Source organism: Silurus aristotelis (assembly GCF_946808225.1).
Source record: "Silurus aristotelis genome assembly, chromosome: 14".
NCBI lineage: Eukaryota > Metazoa > Chordata > Actinopteri > Siluriformes > Siluridae > Silurus > Silurus aristotelis.
Genome location: NC_139587.1, coordinates 10482041 through 10499175, shown reverse-complemented (window position 1 = coordinate 10499175; position 17135 = coordinate 10482041). Strand labels below are relative to the sequence as shown.

The 17135-nt window shown below is 40.9% G+C and overlaps 1 protein-coding gene across 5 annotated transcripts in view; it reads left to right on the top strand.

Annotated features, from left to right (window-relative positions):
* The window catches only part of LOC310736587 (teneurin-1-like), a 257458-nt gene that overhangs the window by 148408 nt on the left and 91915 nt on the right, over positions 1-17135 (top strand). For all 5 annotated transcript variants that reach the window (XM_083560159.1, XM_083560158.1, XM_083560157.1 and 2 more), the window contains 4 exons: positions 7178-7379; positions 11703-11798; positions 14734-14928; positions 16256-16456. In XM_083560159.1, coding sequence (XP_083416285.1) covers positions 7178-7379; positions 11703-11798; positions 14734-14928; positions 16256-16456 — 694 coding nt within the window. The remainder of the gene's footprint in view (positions 1-7177; positions 7380-11702; positions 11799-14733; positions 14929-16255; positions 16457-17135) is intronic.

Below are 17135 nucleotides of genomic sequence, written 5' to 3'. Positions count from 1 at the left end.
GTGTATGTGTGTGTGTAAGTGTGTGTGTGTGTGTGTGTTTAGGACCCAGCCCTCATAATCTTTACCACCTCCAAGAGAAAAGACACTGACATAGGGCCAGGTTAGGTCCCTGTCTGAACAATTTGGATCCCATATTTGCTACAGTCATTGTGTCAGCTTGTATATTTTGATCACCCTCTACTAATTTCTTGAGTACATTAAGTGAGTAAGTGAAGCATAACAGTGCAGTATTGCTTAATTGTAATAAGGGGCTATGGAATATTACTTAACCACAAAACTGTAAATAAGAACATCCTGGAAAGGAATAGACATAGAAGGATTTATTCTTTCTTGCTTGCTTGCTTTATGTCTTTGCTCTTTTACACTAAACTCATGATAGTTCAAAATTGCCTGTCAGTCAGTCTCAATTTGATGGCCACTACAACCCTCAAAAAAGTTGGGACGAGGGCAGCAAAAGGCTGGTAAAGTAAGTTTTACTAAAAAGAAACAGCTGGAGAATCTTAGAGTGTCTTAGAAATGCAGAGTCTCTTAGATGAAAAGATGGACAGAGGTTTACCTGCTCATTTATTTGCAAAAAATTGTCAGAACATTGTCCCTCGACATAAAATTGTAAAGTACCTAGAGCTCTGTGTTCAATGGACAAGGGCAACAATCAATATTGGATGCCTGTAGTTTTTAGGCCCTTAGATGCCACTGCATTAAAAACATTCAAGATTATGTAATAAAAACCAATGCATAGGTTTAGAAACACCTGCAGAAGTCACTGTCTGTGAACCCAGTTTACCATATCATTTACAAATGCAGGTAAGCATTATTCACAAAATAAGCGACATGTGAACAAGATCCAGAAACACTGACATCTTCTCTGGGCCAAAGCTTATTTTCAAATGGACTGGGGCACCATGGAAAACAGTGGTCAAACAAATCAAAATTTGAAATTCTTTTTGGAAACTTCATATTTGGATATCCTCAGGACTAAAGCAGAGAAAGGACCATCTGGCTTATCAGCGATCAGTTAAAAAAATGTGCATCTCTGATTGTGTGGAGTGCATAACTGCTTATGGAATGGGCAGCTTTCACATCTGAAAAGGCACCATCAATGCTGAAAAGTATGTATAGGTTTTAGAGCAACATAATCTTCTATTCAGCAAAGTTTTTTCAGGGAAGGCCATGCTTATTTCAACAAGAAAATGCTACAACAGCATAGCGTTATAATAGAACAGTTTGGGTGCTGAACTGGCTTGCCTGCAGTCCAGACCTTTTATTAATTCTAAACATTTGGCACATCAAGAAATTAAATATACTGTATGACAAAAAAGACGCAGAACTGTTATGCAAATAGTATCCTGTGTCAGACATTCTTAAAAGATTTGGAAGAGAATTTTTCTCGCCAAACTCCAGCAACTGGTCTCCTCAGTTCCCAGACTTATATGGACTGCTGTTAAAAGAAGACGATGCTATGCGCCATCCCAACGTTTTTGTTATCTGTCAATATTTCACTATGTGGTCCATACAAGTGTTGATGCAAATGCACCTGTATATTTTAGGATGAAAAAAATCAGAATTGTGTCAAGGCACAACCCTAACCCTTGAAGGTTACTAAGAGCACAATGGCTGTCATACTTTTTTAATGGATGAAGTCTGGAACCACATGGACTTTTCCCCAGACCCAGCTGCCTAGCTGACTATTCTGAGCAATCTGCTCAATCCAAACAATCAATTGAGAAGGGCTTTGGTAAGAGAGCTAATTAACAACTCATCAATTAAGCAACAGAGTGGAGATGTGAGAGATGTGAGAGACCTGTAGAAGGTCAACCAGCACTGCAACTCTCCACTGATATCTGCTGACAGGCAATAGACAGAAGAACCATTCCTCAGTGTAAGACACACAAAAGCCTGCTTGTGATTTGAAATTTGTTTTAACTAACCAATTATTGCATGAATGCCACAGCTTCAATATTGTTGTTCAATGACATTTAGTTCATCATTCAAATTGTTTTATTTCCCCTCGTTAATCTACAGTCAGTAGCCTACATTGAGAAATTGAAACATAATTCTAGACATATCTGTAATTTCTTTTATAATTAAAAAAACCCTGAAGTATTACTTGAACGTAGGTATTCAGACCCTTTGCAACACTTAAAAAACTAGCTCAGGTGCCTCCCATTTCTCTTTATCTTTGCTAATATGTTTCTACTTGACTGGAGTCAAGGAAGGAAAGGTTTATTGAGGTTTATTTGATTTTAAAAGGCACAAACTTCTCTATAGGAGGTCTCACAGCTGACATTGAATGTCAAAGAAAAAAAACAAGCTATAAGGTCAAAGTAACTTCCTGTAGAGCTAAGAGACAGGATTGTTGCAAGGCACAGATCAGGAAAAGGTTAAAGAAAGATTACTAAGGATTTGCAAGAGCAAATGGCCTCCATGATTCAAATAAAAGACATGTGGCACTAGACTAGAACTCTTCCAATAGCTTGTCGTCTGGCCCAACTGAGCAATGGGGGGAGAATGGCCTTAGTAAGTGGTGACCAAAAACCCAATGATCACACTGACTGAGCTTTGAAGATCTTATGTGTTGAGGAGACAAAGTTCCAAAAGGATATCCATCACTGTAGTTCTCCACCGATCTGGCCTTTATGGTACAGTGGCTAGTAAAGACACCTGAAGGCCTCAGATTGTGTGGAACTAGATTCTCTCGTCTGATAAATTTAAGATTGACCTGTTTGGCCTCAGTACTAAATCTTACGTCTGGAGAAAATCATCACCTGCTCAAAACCTGTCAGCGAGTGTGCGGCTCAAACTCAGATCAGCCGTGCGCGAGGCAGACACGTTGGCGGTCTGCCACAGGGGGCGGAGGGGGGTTGGGGTTAGGTGAATCCATGTGCAGAGACATACTAGGAGCTGATAAAAAGTTAATGGTGTTATGTAAACACAAAGTAAGAAAACCAAGGATAAAAAAATCTTCTTCTTTTTTGACTGCTCCCGTTAGGAATTGCTAGAATACAAAAATCTTCTTCTTCTTCTTTCGGCTGCTCCCATTAGGGGTCACCACAGCGGATCATCCGTCTCCATACCACCCTGTCCTCTATATCTGCCTCTTTTACACCAACTACCTGCATGTCTTCCCTCACCACATCCATGAACCTCCTCCTTGGCCTTCCTCTTTTCCTCCTACCTGGTGGCTCCATCTTCAGCATTTTTCTACCAATATAATTCATGTCCCTTCTCTGCACATGTCCAAACCATCTCAATCTCGCCTCCCTCACCTTGTCACCAAAACATCCTACATGTGCTGTCCCTCTAATAAACTCATTTCTAATCTTGTCCATCCTCGTCACTCCCAACGAAAACCTCAACATCTTCAGCTCTGCTACCTCCAGCTCCACCTCCTGTTTTTTACTCAATGCCACTGTCTCTAATCCATACAACATCGCAGGTCTTACCACAGTCCTATAAACTTTCCCTTTCATTCTTGCAGATACTCTTCTATCACAAATCACTCCTGTCACTCTTCTCCACCCACTCCACCCTGCCTGCACTCTTTTCTTTACTTCCCTAACACACTCTCCATTTCTATGCACTGTTGACCCCAGGTACCTGAACTCCTCCACCTTCTCCACCTCTTCTCCCTGCAACCGCATCACTCCACTGCCCTCCCTCTCATTCACACACATGTACTCTGTCTTACTCCTACTGACTTTCATTCCCCTTCTCTCCAGCGCATATCTCCACCTCTCCAGGCTCTTCTCAACCTGCTCTCTACTCTCACCACAAATCACAATATCATCTGCAAACATCATAGTCCACGGAGACTCCTGTCTGACCTCGTCCGTCAACCTGTCCATCACCACTGCAAACAGGAAAGGGCTCAGGGCCGATCCTTGATGCAGTCCAACCTTCACCCTGAACCAGTCTGTCGTACCTACTGCACACTTTACTGCCGTCACACTGTCCTCATACATGTCCTGCACCACCCTCACATACTTCTCTGACACACCTGACTTCCTCATACAATACCACAACTCCTCTCTCGGCACCCTGTCGTACGCTTTCTCTAAATCCACAAATACACAATGCAGCTCCTTCTGTCCTTCTCTATACTTCTCCATCAACATCCTCAAAGCAAATAAGGCATCTGTGGTGCTCTTCCTCGGCATGAAACCATACTGTTGCTCACAGATGGTCACCTCTTCTCTCAGCCTGGCTTCCACTACTCTTTCCCATAACTTCATGGTGTGACTGATCAATTTAATTCCCCTGTAGTTACTGCAAGTCTGCACATCTCCCTTATGCTTAAAGATCGGTACCAGCACACTCCTTCTCCATTCCTCAGGCATCCTCTCCCCTTCCAGAATCCTGTTAAACAATCTGGTTAAAAACTCCACTGCCATCTCTCCTAAACATCTCCACGCTTCTACCGGTATGTCATCTGGTCCAACCGACTTTCCATTCTTCATCCTCTTAATCGCTGCTCTCACTTCCTCCTTACTAATCCTATCTACATCCTGCTTCACCAACTCCACATCCTCCAACCTTCTCTCTCTCTGATTTTCCTCATTCATCAGCTGCTCAAAATACTCCCTCCATCTTCTCAACACACTCTCCTCACTAGTCAACACATTTCCCTCTCCATCCTTTATTGCTCTAACTTGCAGTACATCCTTCCCAGCTCGGTCCCTCTGCTTGGCCAATCGGTATAAATCCTTTTCTCCTTCCTTAGTGTCCAACCTCTTATACAGTTCCTCATATGCCTTTTCCTTGGCTTTCGCCACATCCCTTTTAACCTGCTGCCGCATCTCCTTGTACTCCTGCCTACTCTTCTCATCACTCTGTCGATCCCACTTCTGTTTTGCCAATCTCTTTCCCCTAATGCTCTCCTGCACTTCCTCATTCCACCACCACGTCTCCTTGTCTTGCTTTCTATTTCCAGATGTCACACCAAGTACTTTTCTAGCTGCCTCCCTCATCACTCCTGCAGTAGTTGCCCAATCATCCGGCACCTCTTCACCACCACCAAGCCCCTGTCTGACCTCTTCCCTGAACCTCACACTACACTCTTCCTCCTTCAGTTTCCACCATCTTATTCTTCTTTCAAACCTTACTTTCCTCCTCTTCTTCTTCGCCTCCAAAACCATCCTACAGACCACCATCCGATGCTGTCTAGCTACACTGTCCCCCGCCAACACCTTACAGTCTTCCAATCTCCTTCAGGTTGCATCTCCTACACAGAAGATAATCCACCTGTGTGCACCTTCCTCCACTCTTATACGTCACCCTATGATCCTCCTTCTTCTTAAAATACGTGTTCACCACTGCCATTTCCATCCTTTTAGCAAAATCTACCACCATCTGCCCTTCCACATTCCTCTCCTTAAAACCATACCTACCCATCACCTCCTCATCACCTCTGTTCCCTTCACCTACATGCCCATTAAAGTCTGCCCCAATCACCAATCGTTCTTTCCTAGGTACACCATCTACCACTTCATCTAATTCACTCCAGAATCTTTCTTTCTCCTCCATCTCACAGCCAACTTGTGGAGCATAGGCACTGATGACATTTATCATCATCCCTTCAACTTCCACCTTCACGATCATCACCCTATCAGAAACTCTCTTCACCTCCACTACACTCTTACTGTACGCTTCCTTCAGAATCACCCCTACACCATTTCTCTTCCCATCCACACCATGATAAAACAGTTTAAACCCACCTCCAATGTTCCTGGCCTTACTCCCTTTCCACTTGGTCTCCTGAACACACAACACATCTACCTTTCTCCTCTCCATCATATCAGCTATCTCTCTCCCTTTACCCGTCATAGTACCAACATTTAAAGTACCAACCCGAACCTCTACTCTCCTACACTGCTCCTTTTCCTGCCTTCTCTGTAGACGCCTTCCTCCTCTCCTTCTCCTCCTTCGGCCAACAGTAGCCCAATTTCCACCGGTACCCTGTCGGCTAACGATACCTGTGGCGGTCGTTGTTAACCCGGGCCTCGACCGATCCGGTATGAAATTCTCATTTGTGATCCGCATATTTGATTTGGCACATGTTTTACGCTGGATGCCCTTCCTAACGCAACCCTCCCCATTTACCCGGGCTTGGGACCGGCACTAAGAGTACACTGGCTTGTGCCCCCCTAATGGCTGGGTTGCTAGAATACAAAAATATAAATCTGAAAAAAAAAAAAAAAAAAAAAAAAAACCTTGGAGCAAAGAGTAAAAAAAAAAACAAAAAAAAACAAAGCAAAAACACTGATTACCAAAAGCCGGCGAGAAGAAAACAAAAGCAAATCCCAAAAGTGCATGGATAAAACAGAATCCAACAGGAACAAGCAAGACTTATAAACAATATTAGGCAGTAACGAACATATACAGGTGTCAGGGAAAAACAACAAACCGGCAAGAGACTGGAGCAAACAGGGGCCAAAGTAATGAGAACTATGTGTAAATGGTTAGTTCTGATTAGGTAGCCAGACACCATCTTGTGGTGGGAAACAGAAAACACATGGGGGCAATACCTTGAAAACCCCCCGGCTCCTGACAAAAAACATCCCAAAAGTGATGCCTGATGGCGGCAGCATCAGGCATCACTGATAGTTTGTTGTATATTTTCTGCCTGTCAAGTTGCAGCAAGCTACTGTTAAATGTTTTTCCATTTTGCAATCATGCTTTTATGCTTTTTATATAATTTAATACAAGTTGATGCTCTGCTTTGCTCTGAAAACACTCTTTAGGCTTACAAATTACTGTATCTTCACTCAACTGCTGTGTGTGTGTGTGTATGTGTGTGTGTGTGTGTGTGTGTGTGTGTGTGTGTGTGTGTGTGTGTGTGTGTATGTGTGTGTGTGTGTGTTAATGTTCTTACTCATAAGCAGCTCCACATTTTCAAAAGTGAAATATATTTTAAAGTGGTCTTTATATGTTTAAAAAAAATTATTAAATGTACTAATTGCACACAGTGCCTACTAGAAGTGCTGAAACTCAGAGCTTAGAGAATAATAAGGTAGTGTCTTTTTTTTTCTTTTTTGCAAGGGTTTAAATTAATTTTCAGGTTTATATTATGTAAGTGTTGAAATTGAATGTGGACTTCAGTTTATTTGTGTTTGATTTCAGGAAGTCATCCTGAATTAGGTATATGTTTATTCTGATTTGCTTTTATCCCTCTTATCAGTTCGACTTTGTGAAGCTTCTAGATGGAAAGCAGTTGATCTCTGAGCAGTTGATCAACTTAAGCTCTGAGCAGAGGAACCTGCAGCTTCACTCTCTGCAGGACACAGGCTTTATTGAATACATGGACCCTGGAACATGGTACTTGGCACTCTACAATGATGGCAAGAAGATGGAACAGGTCTTGCTTCTGTGCACCACTATTGGTAAGGCTAGGAGCAAGAAATAATTTTGGTTGTTACTATGTTACTACTGTATATGTCCATCTTTTAAATTACTGAGAAAAGGGATCTCTGGTATGAAAGATATATATATTTTTAAGTAATAGTCTGTCATCTTCATTGATGTTTAGATTAAATTATAAACTAATACATGTAAAACAACTTTGACATTTTAGCATCAATTATATGTAGGTAAATAACATGGTAGTTATGCAAAATGACCAATAACGTGACATTTTACTGCGCATCAAAATAAGGTGAACACGTTATCTTGACGAGAAATTCTCATTGTGTTTAGCCATGTGCCGTGGAATTGAGAAACTAAGCCTTTTCTGCACCTTTCAATTTTCTACAGTAGTTCCTTGTAACAGGATCATTTGTAACTCAGCTGCCTTATATAATTTAAATTCGAATGCATGCTAGTTAATCCATTCGCATCAGTATAAATTACATAATCTATTCATTGAGAGACAAAAAGTTTAAGCTATAGTGTGATTAAATGTACTTTAATATTCAGTGCCATATACATAAAATGTATTGGTAAACATTTAAAACATTTAAAATGCTATATACTGTATTGCAGATTTACCATTGTTTCCTTGAAGAACATGAGTTTCCTTTTGACTCTGGTTCCTTCTTAACTTTTCTTCCTTATTTTATCTCAGGACATTTTCTTTGCTGGCACTGTTGCATGTGGCCAGCTTATTAGTTTGTGGACACTTGATCATAGTACACTTATGTGCTTGTTGAACATTCCATCATTAATTTAGTCCCCTATGTTTCTATAATTATAATCTCTCATCTGGGAGGTATTATGAAAGTTATGGCTATGGGGATTAACTCTAAGCCAAAAGAGCACTGTTCAACTGGTCAAGCATTGATGTTGGTCAGGGGTGCATCTGGTCTTCTAATTAATTCCATACAAAGTCAGTGGTTTGTGAATACTACTAGTATGTTTTCAACCTTGGTCCTATCTTCCTCACCTTGTGCACTAGGACGTTGTCATTATAGAATGTACAGCAGTTGGGTGTCTTGGTTCCTGTAAAGGCAAAATGCTAGACTTTAAAATTAACTATAGGAAAAAGGCCTGCCGGCAGAAGCAGTATGCTGTTCTAGGTTGTGTCCTACTGGGAAACCTTGGACATGGGATTTATGTGGAGTTTAAAAAGTACCACCTATCTGAACATTGTTGCATTACTTCATGGCAAAGGATATTCCTTAATAGCAGTGGCCTCTTTTTCATCAGGATAATGCTCAGTATATGAGCAAAATTATGTACAGTATGTAGTCATCTGTTAATGCAAAATGGTTTTTGTGAGAGCAGGTTATTGCTTCTATTTTTATTTTCTGTGTGGGCAACAGAAAGCATAGATGATAAAAAATATCAGAAGGCACGTCTTTGGTAGTCTTTTTTTCCTGTTAGTTCAAATACATTTCTTCTGTGCTTTTCTTCTCATGCTGCAAGCTGCTGTTTGTGTTCCTAATCTACCCATCCATCATGTTTATTTTTAATGTTGAAACAGCTTTTACTAGGTGTACAATGTACATATTGGCACAGTGTTTGGAAATGAAGTTTAGAATGGTGAATAATCAACCTGTCTAATGTATGGTAATCAACTTGAATTCACTGATTGTGTTTGTCTAAACAGCAAAAACACAGGCATTTTTTTCTTTTCTTTTTATAACTTGTAGGGTCTTTACATGTCATAATACTTTTCAGATAATGATTGTGCTTCATGATCTTTAAAACTGATACACATCAAAAGGGAAAGAAAACCTGGATTGATTGTTTCAGAACGTCTCTAGGTTATGTATGTAACCCTAGTTCTAAGGGAACGAGACACTGTTTCGGAATGCTTTGGGAACGCGGTTGAGTTGTCCATGCTCTGAATAATGTGTGTAATCAGTCAAAATTAAAGGCAGGCTCTCACCGGTGGGGTGAAGTCAGGAAGTATAAAACGCACATGGATTGAAGCCGGCTTTAGCTTCTGTAACCGAGAAGGAAGTACTGAAAGGACGCCGGAGGTGTGGCATAAAGATGCTTTGTCTCGTTCCCATAGGGAACTAGGGTTACATACGTAACCTAGAGACATTCCTTTTCAGGAACTCGAACTGCATCAGAACGCTTTGGGAATGAGAGTCCAATACTACCACACTGACCAGTCCCTGATTAGGGTGAAAGAGCACAGCTAAGTTGAAGAACAGAGGTACCAGGAATGGCACAGAGGTCAAGGTTGTAAAACCTGACAAAGGTGAGCGGGGTGGACAAGCCCCTAGCATTGCAGAGGTCTTGGAGGGACACTCCACAGGACCAAGCCCTAGAGGCTGCCACACTTTTGAATTGAATGCCTGGAGCCTGACAGGTCGTGGGACAAACGAGGGCACTCTGGGGACATAACACTGGGGTGCAGGAAAGCGCTGTATGGAGTGAACTCCAGAAAGGAGGGGGCCCACAGAGAGGGCCTGTGGATCACCTACTCTCCTCAGAGAGCAGATAGCCAGCAAGAATGCAGTGTTAATAGACAAGTGCCTCTATGAAATTTCGGCCAAGGGCTCGAAGGGGGGCTCGGAAAGAGCCTCCACCACTGCGGCCAGGTCTCACCCAAGCACTCTAGGCCTTAGCCTCCAGGTGCCACGGGAAAAAAACGCATCAGCAGTGGGTCTCTGCCCAGTAAATGTCCCGACACAGGGGCGTGATATGCCAAAACGGTGTACGCGTAGACTTTAATGATAGACAGAGCCAACCCTTTTGCGAACTAATCCTGCTTGAACTCCAGCAATGAACCAACTGGGCAGTGGACTACCTCGGCGGAGAGACCAGAACCTTTGAGCTGTGCCCCTTCAGGCTCCTCAGCCACAGATTCCACAGTTCTGGTAGGGATGAACTATTGTGCCCCCTGAGGGTGGAGGAGCCACTCCCTTTGACACGGTGTCTGCTGCTTGGTTCATACAGCCTGGGATGTAAGCTGCTCTCAGGGAGCTCTCTGGTGCACCAGCCTGTACAGGGGGTGCAAGCGCAGACCCCCATGGTGGTTTGTATATGAGACCACCGAGGTGTTGTCCGAGTAGATCAACACATGATGGCCTCTGAGGTCCGGGAGGAAATGCTTTAGAGCCAGAAGATGGGGACTTTCCATTAGACCTTGCGCGGAGCATCCGTCCTTAGCACTATGCGATGACCGGGGACTCCCAACACGGGGCTTTGAAGTAGGAACCCGGGATCTCTCCAAGCATCTAAGGCACGTAGGCATCGCCGCGTGACCTTAATCATACGGAGGGGATTGCCCTTCCCTGAGAACCCATGGGCCCAGAGTCACCACTGAAGGGGTCTCATGTACAAGAGGCCAAATGGGATGACATTGGACACTGCTACCATGAACCCGAGCAGTTTCTGAAACTGCCTGACAGTGAGTGATTGCCCTTCTTTGACCTTCCTGACCGCCATAAGAATAAACAATGCTGGCAGAAGAAAGCTGTGCAAGCATAGTCGTCGAATCCCATATGACGACATTTCGTAAAGGTACGTGTGATGAGGAAAGAGGCTGAAGAGGAGGACCCGATATTGGTATGCTTTGACCCCAAAAGCAAACCTCAGGGACTTCCTGTGAGAAGGAAGGATGGGTACATGAAATTACGCATCCTTTAGATCTACTGTGCCGAACCAGTATTCGGATCTGATCTGAGACACAACCGGCTTGAGGGTCAGCATTTTGAACCAGAGCCTTATCAGTCTAATGTCTAATTCAACCTAATTCAGCTGACATAGATCTAGGATAGAGCAGAAGCAGTGCAGAACAGGGTACAGAGTCACAATCAGGGTCAGGAACAGGAACAGGATCCAGAGCAGGCAGGGTGGCAAGTGTATTCCCAGGGACTTTAGAAAGCCGGTGAGATAATCTGGCCCCAAGCTAAAGTTTTGTGTGTCCTTAAATACCGAAAGGCGTGGAAAAAATTCCAAGATGGCCGCTGACCCGGAAGTGAGCATCACAGAACCGTAAGTTCATGCCGCGAAACCGAAAGTGCATGCTGTGTTCCCGGAAGATCCTGACAGTTCACTACAATTATGCAGGTTAAATGCCGACTGTATGCTGACTGACTGTATGCAGTCAGTTGTCTTCTGATGTGAAAGCTTATATAAAATAAATTTGCCTTATTCGTATTAGAATACGAGGGATTATTGGTCATGTGCAAATGCAAGTTTTTGTCTGAAATATATAATCAATAGCATTATTATATTGGGAGATTTAAATTAATTATTTTTAGTCTAATGTTTTCTAAAAAAAGAATACTTTTATGTTTGCTGTGCAGAGACCATGGATGGATGCTCCTCTAGCTGCAATGGTGAGTGTGTTGCTGGTCACTGCCACTGTTTTCCTGGCTTCCTTGGACCAAACTGTGAAAAAGGTCAGTGCCTAGATCTCCTTAAAGGTTATGGGTAATGCTGCTTAATTATGCCATGGACACATTTCTCCCAATCCTCCTCTCTACCTCTGCCCTTCCTTCTTATTTCTTTTCAGGGTTCATTGGGGGAAGGTCACTGTATACCTGAGCTTCCTGAGTGCACAGATGGGAGCATAAAAAAAAAAAAATAAATAAAATAAATAAATAAATACATAATAATAATAATAATAATAATAATAATAATAATAATAATAATAAATAAAAACCTCATGTAGGCTTTGGAATATGAATGTGTTTTTTTTTTTTTTTATGTTCTCTGATAATCATGTATTTAAACAAGTGTCACTGCCTTACAGTAAAAGTGTTTTATTAATTAACTAATTTAAGGTCACTATATGCATGTCCAAAAATTGCAATTAAATTATTTTTTTCATCATTGACCAAATGTGGTTAAGCAAGATAATAATGCAAAATTTGCATTAATGCTTGAAATTTTCACATTTTTCAAAAGGCTTGTTTATTAGTTTGTTTAATGTGAGATTGTAAAAATGGGCAGTGCTGAATTTTTTTTGCTTCCCCTCTCGTCAGATCAGGACAGTGTGTTTCACACTGGCAATCAGCGGTGTTGCGATTTGTGTTGCACACTGACTACACCAAAGGAGAGCATGACCTTAGAGATGGCTAAATAATGTACAAGACTAAAAGACATGGCATGTCTAATAGCTCTTTGTACATTTATGCACATTGACTCACATTCTGCCTCAAATTTTGGCATTCTGGCTTTGGTTCCACCATCATTATAGCTCGCTTCATAGGGAGACCTTAATCATTAATGCTTTTTGCAACAATTATCTTTCTGCTTTCCTGTGGATAAAGCATAGAATTGATTCTTTCAGGCTTTCAAACATGCTAATGTTGGGGCATTCAAGAAATCCATCAGCCTTTGATGCTATATTTCTTTGGACTGAAACAAAATAGATAACTTGCAGCATGAAAGGTCAGGGCATTGTTTTGTGAAGAGCAAAACCTTTCGAGCTGGAGAATGGCATGTGGAAGGAAATGGCTTCAGTGAAGTTGTCAGTTTCCCACTCTCACACTCTCTCTGTTCCCCTGCTTCCTGTTTCCCTCTTTTTCTGTCTGCTGTCATGCCCATAAATGATTACAGGCTTCAGAGACCTTAAAAAGGGCTTTGCTGGAATGCAAAGGCCCAATAAATCAGGTCGGTTTTAGCTCCACTACTTGGTCTCAGAGATGTCATTCAGTGTTCCTTATAGCCTATTATTCAGACTTGATTCCTGCACCTTCTCTGGGTCCCTGGAGGTCCCAGGCATATGAATTATTGTATTAAATGTAATGCACCTCTTATTGCTGCTGTCATGGGCCTCATGCCAGGGATGATATGGAGACTAATAGACAGGCTTGGAAAAGAGAACTATGCTGTTTTCAAGAAGGCTAGAAAAGGAGATGGAAATGGTATGACCTCAGCAAAAGCAGTCAATGTCAATTTTTGAAGGTATACAAGCATTTGACCTTTCAATCTCATTTCCGGCTTCCATTTGGCCAGCAATATCATAATTTCATAAAGCAGACAAGGTTAGAACATGCTCTTTGTTGGAAAGAATGATTTTTGCTGTGTAAGGTTTCAAACAACTTGTGACTTTTGTAACTGCTGAGAGACCGTCACTTTGGGCATCTCAGAAATTCAGGCATGGTTACTGAAATGATTAGTTGCTGGTATGATTGATTACTGTTTTTTATGATTTCATTAATGTCTCATGTAGGCTGTGGCTAATGCAGCTGTACTGGCTGTTTATGGATACCCCTTTTTTTGCAGAGTACCTGGCTTAGTAGATGATTTTATTATTGGAGTTTTGGTTTTGAAGTTGCTGCTTTTAAATGTATGATACACTTAAACAATCTTTCAGCCCCTGTGTACACGTAGCAATGGTTGTCTCCTAATCTCTCTTTGTATTTTATTGTCTGTGATTATAAAATATATTTTGAAATACCCAATATATAAAAAATTTTATGTAATTGTTAGCAAACAGAGAAGCATGGTAGTAGACATCTATTTGAGTGTGCAAATAAGGAATAATTTTTTTTTGTCAGTTGTTACTCTTTGAAAAAAACTTGAAGAGCAATTTGGTCCAAGCTTTATTGAGTATGATTACCATGAGAATTAAAAATGACATTTTTGGCAGTGAAGTGAGATATTAAGATATGTGGCAATTGAAAGACAGACAAACAGCATCATTTGCATCAATAGCGAGTAATCATGTACTTTCCAGACCATTGTGACTGCAGTGAGATATTTTCATGTTTAGCTGGAGTGTGGAACAATATATAAATGTCATTTTATTGAGAAGAAAAATGGGGAAAATCAAACAAGATTCATTAAAATTCAATTAACTTTACATTGTAAATGCATATTTTTCTATATGATAATTTATGTGATGATTTTTGCTTTAAGCCCTCCAGAATAGAACACATTGTAATTACATGCATTGCAAAGACCTAGTCCTGGTGCATACTGATTATGTGTCTAACTTGTTTAAATCAGAGACTGGTAGCAATATATTTTTCTCCAAGGCCCTCTGACTTCAAAGACAGCATTTATTGACTGATAAATGAAAATGCTTAAAATGCCTTTGCTTATTCCTGATATTAAAATGGATAATACCACTCATAAATATTTTCCCAAAGTACCTGCCTATTAAAATATACCTTACTTACTTTTTCTAGCACTATGTATAGAATTTAGCTATGCAAATACATTACAAAAACATGCAGTGTCCTATTTAATCCACTGGATTAGAATGATATGCAAATATGACAAAGCATTACAATGCAAAATGCGATCAACTTACAATTTGTGCAGTTGCAGTTGTGTTTTCTGTAACTCTGGCTCTTGTTTGGATTGAATCAACAATATTTGCAGACACATGCCCGGTACTGTGCAGTGGCAATGGCGAATATCGCAAAGGTCGGTGCATATGCCACGAGGGATGGAAAGGGCCAGAATGCAACATCCCAGCAGAGCAGTGCATTGACCCAACCTGTTCCAACCATGGAGAATGTGTCCAAGGTGTCTGCATTTGCATTCCTGCATACAAGGGCAATAACTGCGAGCAAGGTAAGAGCACACAATTCTGGCCAGAATCCACAGGGCCAGAAATACTAACTGACAAGTGTGTCTCACAGCTGTTTTCTGCTGTTGGCTGAAATTCAATCATTTGGGGAATGCATTTCTGGACTTTTTCCAGGCCTGTTTTCTTTATATCAAATCGCTTGGTTCTGTACCTACTATAACCTCTTGCCAACAGCAAAGTCAGCAGAGATAGACCAGATCTCAGCCTAATGTTCTTGTCTCTGTCTCTTTGACAGCCAGCATACTGGAGTATTGCAAATAAACTATGCATATCTTTTATAAGAGAGTTCCTGGGAAATAATATTCATACATCGTTGATCTGATTTTTGAACAGAACACTCAAAAATCTAATAATGATTTAAAAATTACTCCATTTCTTTTAACATTTTCACATGAAATAGTAGTATATGGCATTTAAGGAACTGCATTATTTGATACTTCACATGAATTAGTTATCCATAGTGTGTAAACAACCGCTTTATATTAACTACATGGCTGTTTGCCACAATTCTTACAAAACATTGGGCAACTTCAAAGCCAGGGAGTCTCCTTGGTTATTTTCTTTCATTGCATTCTGAGACTGCAAGCAATCTGCCTGTTTCAAACAAAAAATCAATGGCTCACCGGTCGAATTTCCACAGTTGTAATAGTGGTCCGAACTGTCTGAAACCTTGCTAACACTTATAACCTTGAGTTGATGAGGCTGAGCTTTGATGAAAGCCAAGAGAATCAGACTAATTACACAGGCTAAATGGAAAAGATTTACTAGGCCATTAATACAGTAGGCAATGAGGAGAGATTGTTAAGGTGTCAGGCAGTTTTATTTGCTACAGAATTGGCTGCCATATCGTGTCTTGTTAAATGTGCTTTTCAGATAGAGAGACATTGTGAACATTTTCATACTGCTTAAGCTTGTAAAATGAAAAGAGTTCCTTATCAAGCACTGTGGTTTTGTAGAGAGCAGCACAGAGCATTTATTCTACAAAAATGTTTTTATATTGCTATAAAATGCAGTTGTACTGCAGTGTCCTTCTACTGTATCTTGTGATATTTATTTAAATAATGAAAAGGTATGAGAGGATAGACATTAGCACTGTGTACATACAGCTTCACTACTTTTAGTAATCCAGTGATACTATATGGCCAATAATTTAGGGACACCTAACCATCAAACAAACGTTTTAAACATGCTTTTTAAACATCAATTTTATATTTTTGTTTTTCATTACTGTTAAAATAACCTCCACTATTCTGAGAATGCTTTACGTAGATAGTTTAATATTGAAATTGCCTTTTGTCCATATCTCTGTAGTGGACTGTTTGGACCCACAATGTGAGGGACATGGTATCTGTGTGAAGGGTGAGTGCCTGTGCTCACCTGGCTGGGGGGGCATGAGCTGTGAAAGTCCGCTTCCAGCCTGTCAGGAACAATGCTCTGGTCATGGCACCTATATGCCTGAAAGTGGCACCTGTTTGTGCCAACCTAACTGGACTGGATCTGACTGCTTCACAGGTAAGAATATAGCTGTAGTGATGCAATAGGTTTCCCAACATGTTTTTCACAAGGAGGCAGAGAGAAGTCCAAAAGAACTGTGAAGCAATGTGTATTTGTACATAAATGAACAAATAACAGTGCAGTATAGCCATAGTCACAAGGAAGGACCACAACCTGAGACAAAGATGGGGAAAATACATTTCTGAAACTAAACCGGGATGGGGGGTTGGGGGGCTGACACAGGGGAGAAATATTCTGAGACTGACACAGAGGAGAAATGCTCTGAGAATGATACAGGAGATAACATGTTTTTGAGACTGACACAGGGGGAAAATAACTCCTTTCTAGATTGGGAGTGATCTAATAATTAATACTACTTTTAATTTGCTATGAGCGTGTACATTTCTGCACACAGCTAATAAACACCTCCTCTTGTGAGAGTTTGTTTTTTTACATTGCAATTGTACCAGATACACTAATGTACAGTTACCAAAAAAAAGTTTCAAATACTTGAGCTCCATCCCAAACTTAACACATTTATGCTAAATTATATACCAGTGCCATAGCAATTGGGCATTTAATTTACCATGTAGAGTTTGGTAGCAGTCTTGAATGTGTTGTACTTGTCTTTTGCAACTAGTTATTGCCTTTAAAGTTGCTTTTTGCCACTATAGTTATTACTTAAAGCATATACAGT